General features: G+C 43.1%; 1 protein-coding gene across 2 annotated transcripts in view; it reads left to right on the forward strand.

Annotated features, from left to right (window-relative positions):
• The window catches only part of prickle2a (prickle homolog 2a), a 115,100-nt gene that overhangs the window by 62,889 nt on the left and 44,711 nt on the right, over positions 1-7,500 (forward strand). For both annotated transcript variants that reach the window (XM_063208801.1, XM_063208802.1), the window contains exon 2: positions 711-896. In XM_063208801.1, coding sequence (XP_063064871.1) covers positions 759-896 — 138 coding nt within the window. In that variant the 5' untranslated portion in view covers positions 711-758. The remainder of the gene's footprint in view (positions 1-710; positions 897-7,500) is intronic.

Consider the following 7,500-nt stretch of genomic DNA (forward strand, 5'->3'; position numbering starts at 1 on the left):
AAGCAGAAATGCCACTGAAAGATTATATGCCGCAAATATATGCAGATATCAGGCATGCAAATTAACCAGCACTGGATGTACGTACTGATATGCTTACCTCTTGATCCGCTTACCTTCTCTCTTTCTGTGTCTTGTATCAATCTTTGGTTTCTCGCTTCTGTGTCTTCTGTTACTCCCCCTACATACACTCTCTCACTCCCTCTTTCTCTCTCTCTCTCTCTCTCTCTCTCTCTCTCTCTCTCTCTCTCTCTCTCTCTCTCTCTCTCTCTCTCTCTCTCTCTCTCTCTTTCTCTCTCTTTCTACTTTAAGGTCACAGCTGATGTTACTTTGTTTGAAAAAAATGGTGTTTAGATAAGGGGCTTTGGTCAATCTGTAATGGTGGTAAGCTTAGTTTTAGGTGGTAATGATGGTGGGGTGATGGCGGGAAAGGGGAAGGAGGGTTCTACTCCCTTTTATGGTGAATGGAAGGATCAACATGCATGTAATGTAAAGTACACTTTTTAAGTGGTGACAACGGTTCACAATAAAGGAGTGTTGAAGGTCTCTGACAGTGATTGGGCTTTTGTTCTGAGTTTTCTCTTCTGACTTCACTCTGAGTTTTGGTTGTGCTCATTTTGTGTGCTACTGTTTCAGTAATTTCTTTGTTGTTGTTGCTGCCGCTTAATCTAAATGTCACTGTCCTCTTCCTCCCCTTGTTTCTCTTTTCTCAGCTGTGATTGGTGCATGCTCTGGGCCGGGAGCATGTGCGGTGTGCTGTGATGGCGCTGGAGCTGGACATGGACAAGGCCGTGACCAAGCTCATGTACGACTTCCAGCGCAACTCCACATCGGACGACGACTCAGGCTGTGCACTGGAGGAATACGCGTGGGTACCGCCGGGGTTAAGTCCCGAGCAGGTGAGACTAGTACACACAGACACGCACACAGGCACACACACGCACACGCACGCACGCACGCATGCACGCACGCACGCACGCACGCACGCACGCACACACACACACACACACACACACACACACACACAGTACATATACACATGCAGACAGACAGACAGAAACTAGGACTCATGCACACACACACGCCACACACACGCGCACACACACACACACACACACACAGACACACACACACACACACACACACACACACACACACACACACACACACACACACACACACACACACACACACACACACACACACACACACACACACACACACACACGCTTACGTGAACACACACACAAACACAAAGACATGGACACACTGATATGTGCACTGCATATTGTCTTTATTATTACATTTCTATATTATTCCATTATCATCCTGTCAATAACTTTCAGAATAGGAAATTTGAAATGCACAAGAACAGGTTTTCAATATCCATTACACACAGGGTCGCCGCTAGGCATAAGCAGAGTAAGCACAGCACCTAGGGCCTCAACCACTTAGGCACTCAGCCACTTTTCCCCCAAAATTGGGGCCTCCTAAATTGAGATTGACTAAAACATGTATTATTGTTATTATTATGTAATTATGAGGGGGCCTCCTGACCAGTTATGCATAGGGCCTCCAAAACCTTAGCAGCGGCCCTGATAACAGATAATGGTCACATGACACTGGTATTTCACCCCTGGTGTCACCCCTCGTTATTGACTAAGCCATCTGACCTTCTGATGACATTTTTTTATATGAGGCAGACGAGGACAGATTTAGATGTTTGTAATTATCTTTACAACAACGCCTTGTAAATATACGACATAACCACTAATTAATTTCTAATTGAAGATGAAAGAGATGTTATGGGGAGATACATCGGAAGAAAAGTCTGTGCTGTGTTAACATGTTTGCAATTACATGGAAGGGGGCACCCATGTGCATATTCAAATGAAGCAACAGAATCATAAGCTCTCACACACGCTCTCATGCTCTCACACATCTTCTCACTATAGCTTTCCTACACGCGCACACATTCACACACACACACACACACACACACACACACACACACACACACACACAGACACACACACACACACACACACACACACACACACACACACACACACACACACACACACACACACACACACACACACACACACACACACACACACAGAAAGAGAGAGAGAAAGAGAGAGAGACAGAGAGAGAGAGAGAGAGAGAGAGAGAGAGAGAGAGAGAGAGAAGAGAGAGAGAGAGCATTTATCAGCATTAAACTGTACATGAAACGGCTCCTTCAGTCACCGCCTTCTCCTCGTGCCAAGGGGGAAATGCATATGCATTAGCCTTCATCTACACTACACATGTTCAAGTGCACATGGAGGAGCACACACCAAGTTACTGCAGGACCACTGCTAAAAGACACACACACACATCACATGGATGTCCTCAAAACTGCATGTATATACATAATTAAGGACTCTTCTTTACACATGCACAGACGCAAGCACGCATGCATGCGACGCGCGCACACACATTCAGAACTCTATTCATATGCAACTGCTGCTAGTTATGTATACAGTACCTACCCCCCCACACACACACACACACGCACGCACGCACGCACGCACGCACGCACGCACGCACACACACACACACACACACACACCCACCCACATGGGTGTTGAACATGGATGACTCGAGGGCAGAATGGTATAGCGTGACAGGCATGCGACTTGGGTATCACAAGCTCTTTTCCTACTGAGACACGTGATTTAGTCTCCAAATGCTGTAACTTGTTTGCTGAGGCACATGTTTTTGTAACCTAGTAGTTGGTGTAGTGTTTGGCATTTTCATTAAGGTCAACCGTGGGCTGTGGAAAAACAGTTTATTTCTAATTTCTATCACCTTAAAGTACAGTACATTTTCACATCCTGATGTGTGAACTTAACAGTTTCATTCTAGTTGCGCATTCAGCATGAACATCAATTAAAGCCTAAATGCCAGCAAATTTCACCAGAGTTGTATCTTTAATTTTCCGTGGACCAGTTCAACAATAATTCATGTTGGTTGACATTAAGAGAAGGACAAGAGGAAGGACATCTCTGGTGAAATTGTGTGACCTTACATTAGCAAAATGCTGGTAATACGGCGTTGCTATGCAGATTAAGTCTTACAGTGATGTTACTGCTGTATATTTTATGGTTTGACTTTTTAATCTGTTTTTTTCTTAATCAATCTCTGTCATGGATTTTTCTCATTATTTGTTTCTTAATTTTAATCTGACAGTTAAAGCACCTACAGCTACATGTATGAATTTGTGGTATGAAAGTACAATTATTAGTATTACTATTATTTATCTGCCTATGCAACTGAATCCTCTTTTCTGATTGGCTGATGTGGTTGCAACTAATTCCCTATAACCTGTCAGGCGTCAAAGGTGCGACCAAAGATTCTCTATTCTAAAAAGATAGCCAGCTGGTGACGTCAACAATAGGATGGAATGTTTCACCAACCAAGTACTTCTGGTCTCCTAAAAGGGCGTGGCCAAACTGTCAATCATCGAACACCAGCGCAGAATCCACCAATCACGTTTCCTAAATTAATTTGCTCCGCTGGCGCTAGGAGAACTCCGGTCCGAGAAACAGTCAGGCAACGTTTAACAGCAGCATCACGCACAATTTTACAAACTGGGCAACTTAATGATAACTTTATGTTGCCGTGGTCTCTGCACTAAATCAAAATGCTTTTGATATTTCAGATGGCATAAACGTGAGAAATACTGCCACTGTGAACAAAATCAAGTGCCTGCAGACAGAGCCATCTGATTCATGCAAGAAGGTTGAGGGACATGACACGACGGCACAATGATTAAAACTTGTGTGGCAGGTTTAGGGTTTTTTATAAAAAAAATTATGTCCAACCAAATTATTTAACCCCTTAAGATGCGGCTTTATACATTTGTTGTTACCAGTATGGTAATGACCAACTCGTGTTGCATTACTAAAAGGCCTGTGTTGTGTCATAGTATTGTAGTGCTATGGTAGTTACATTTCAGTGACTATTACAGCGTGCCACTGGAGGTACGGCGAGCATTAAGGGGCTACATTCACTATGAAAGACGTGCTGCTTGAGTTTAGACATGACCTCGTGTATAATTTTAAATTTAATTTAATCAAGTTCATGCAATCGTGGCCATGACTTCGTAGGCCTATATGAAGTATAGCCTATTGTGCTACACAACTAGACGGAAGTTTTTTGTGTTCATTTCGTGCTTAGAAAGGAGAGGATCTTAACGGACTAGGCCTACACTGAAGTCTGCACTGGAGACAGAGCCTAGCCTACATGTAGGCTGATACAGAAGCATGACGTGCTTCAGATAGCCTTTAGCCTTTAGAAACAGACAAGTAGGTTATTTAAATCCATTGTGTCTAGCAGCGCGTAATGTAACCATATTCACCTACAATCCTCAGCTGTCATTATTCCCGTCTATGGCATTTTGTTCTAGACACATGTGTGCGTTCATAGGCTATCGTGCCTTCAGAGGATCCAAATTCACGGAACTGTACCGAATTTTGACTAAAACATTGCGCTGCACATGCATGACTAAAAATCACTCAATAGCCTGATAAAAAACCCCGAGAATATCCAGAGAGTGCAGGCTATGCAGTGCCAAACACGAACATTTGGAGAGAACCTACAGCTATTCCTATCAAACTCGTATCCCGTGCATCCCATTAGTGCATCGTTGAGCCTATCCTCTATTTTCTCATGTCAAGATTCACGGTTTTTAATCCAATATTTGCTGGATAGTACAGGATTTTTGTTCTTTCTGCTGCGCTGAAGGTGAAAGTTTTGGCTCTTGCGTCTGTTAACTTAGGCTAATCGTCTCGAAGGGTATCTTGGAGGCTGCTGGTGTGGCTCAGTTGCAGAAGTAGTAGCAGTTCAGATACACCGCGTTGTTCCGTGTGGTGCGTCTCCAGTTGAATAGGTGAGAAAGTGGATCGCACTTCTGGTTCTTATTTTCATCTTTTCATTTTTTTACATAGCAGCAGAAGTGGAGGCAGCAGCCAAAACGTTTGTCTACACTCTTGTAAAAAAAAAAAAGAAGAAGAAAAAAAGAAGAACCCGAGTGCGATCCACTTTCTCACCTTTATTCAACTGGAGACGCACCACAGGGAAGAGCGCGGTGTATCTGAACTAGCCTACTAATAGGCCTACAATATTTGCTAAATTAATAGGCTAATGTCCGAGTTAACCAGCCATCTCCGCTAACTTTTGCCCTGCCTGGCGCAACCTGCATTTCGTTTAACAGTTGACTGGATAAGATGATGCTGAAGTGTCATGCAACACAGACTGCTGCAAAGAGTAGCCATATCGAATGAAGTCGATAATTTAACAGTAGCCTAACGTATGCATTTGCCACCCAACTGTTGTCATTTATTTGCAGTCATGGTGTCTCACTAGATTTAGGCTATAAACCCGTGGGCAGACTGGGGAGCGGCGAAAACAGGCTACTTATGGACAGCACTGAAACTGAAACGTGCAGAAAAGAACATCAAACTTTTAATAATTTGCCGAAATTAGGCTACTATTTCACAACAGACGTGCAAAGTAGACGTGAACAAGGGCCTACGATGTAACAACAAAACATAACAGAAATAAACGTAAATTAATGCAGGGCTCCTTATCAACCGCTCCTGATTTCACGCAAAGCAAATATTCTGCACCGCTTGTCAATCATTCTTGGCATTCCATGGCAGTGGCCCGCAGTAGACGGGACACGTGTCAAACAGAGTAGATTTTCTCTGTGAAAAATTAATTCTGAGATGTAATTTAAATTTTCAGAATGTAAAGAAGGCATGTGACTCGCAAGATATACAATTTTTAAATCCATCGCTCCGCCCATGAATTAAGGCATTGGTCGTATCCGTGGAAAAGTCAGATTCGCCATAGGCGCCCATTATAAAAGTCTCCTATCAGGTCTCCTAAAGGGGCGTGGCCGACGTCATAAGTGAAACAGGAAGGAACGTCGAGCTGGCCGTCTCTGCATTAAAACCGTCTCTGGTGCGACTAAGGTGCTGTTTATACATAGGCCTACCTGGGTATTTTAATAAACGAACATTTTGCTTAGCGAAATATGTTCGTTCACATCAAAGGCAAATAAGTAGTGCCATTCAAGTCTCCGTTTATCTCTGTTTATATACAAACGCTAACCGGAGATTTTAAAAAATCTCCACTTTTGCCGGAGTTTTTTTGGAGCTTCGTTTATAGAGGGAAAACCTTCGTTTGTTTGTGAACGAAAGGCACATCCGAAGGAGAAGGTCTGCGTATATCAAAATACCCGGGTATGTATAAACACCGCCTAAGTTAGGTTACTAATTCTAAACTGCAGGTTGCTATGGCCAAAAGCCAGTCGTTAGTTCTATCGCATTTGTTTATCAAGTCAAGAGTCAGTCGTTAATTCTATCGCATTTGGTTGTCAAGCCAAGAGCCAGTCGTCAGTTCTATCGCATTTGGTTGTCAAGTCTGTCGCCCTAAAGGTTCTACTACATGCATCTGATAGAGGCGCGCCTGATTACGTGCGCACTAAATATTCTGCAGTTGGCATAATTCAAACGAGTCACCTCGTCATCTGCTCCACTCCCATGGTTTTTAAAATGTAGGCTATTTCCCGCTGCCTTCCCTTTGGTATTGATCTGAAAACATCCTTTTTTCCCCTTGTGGGGAAGGAACACGTGTGAAAGGGGAAGGAAGAGTTATCAAAAATGACCCTAGCGTGGGGAATCTCTTTCTCTCTCTCTCTCTCTCTCTCTCTCTCTCTCTCTCTTTTATGCACGAAGTTCACAGGTAGCCTGTGATGATCAGCAGGGGGAAATAGAGGCGTGATGCAACATGTGTCGATTCAGCATGTAGAAATGCTTCGCAAGTTTTAGTTTTTAAACTTCCATCCCGCCGTGGTATATGGCCAAGGGAAAATTAAATAATCACAGCGTCGGCAGGCTACCAAATGAAGATTCTAGGCGCGTCAAGTTGGACGCCCGCACAGCAACATTCTATCTTGATAGAACATGGTTCCTACAACTTTACAGACAATAATAGATTAAAAAGTACCCCACCATAACGGCAGATAAGCGGGATAACGGCCTTCGAGGTCGACCGGTTATAGAAATTAATGGCTTGGCGGAGGCAACTTTGTCTCCGCGCTGCGCGCGTCGCCAAACTTCGGAGCCGCCGCCTCGCCATTAATTTCGTATAACCTGTCACCTCGTCGGCCGTTATCCCTTACATATATTATAACTGTTATCATTATCATTTTCATTATTATAATTGTTATTATTTTCATAATTACATTTTATGGTTTGAGTTAAAACAAACTGAACATGGATAATTGCGCAATCGATAAGGAATTAGTACAAAACGCAGGAAATAATCAAATAATGAAATCAAAATGCAGGAAGACAAACATTAAAACATAAATATATATAGTATAAATCATATTCTCTTACTATCGAGCGCTCATCTCGTAGCATTCTGTTGTGCATATATAAATGACTA

Source organism: Engraulis encrasicolus, chromosome 10, assembly GCF_034702125.1.
Source record: "Engraulis encrasicolus isolate BLACKSEA-1 chromosome 10, IST_EnEncr_1.0, whole genome shotgun sequence".
NCBI classification, from domain to species: Eukaryota; Metazoa; Chordata; class Actinopteri; order Clupeiformes; family Engraulidae; genus Engraulis; species Engraulis encrasicolus.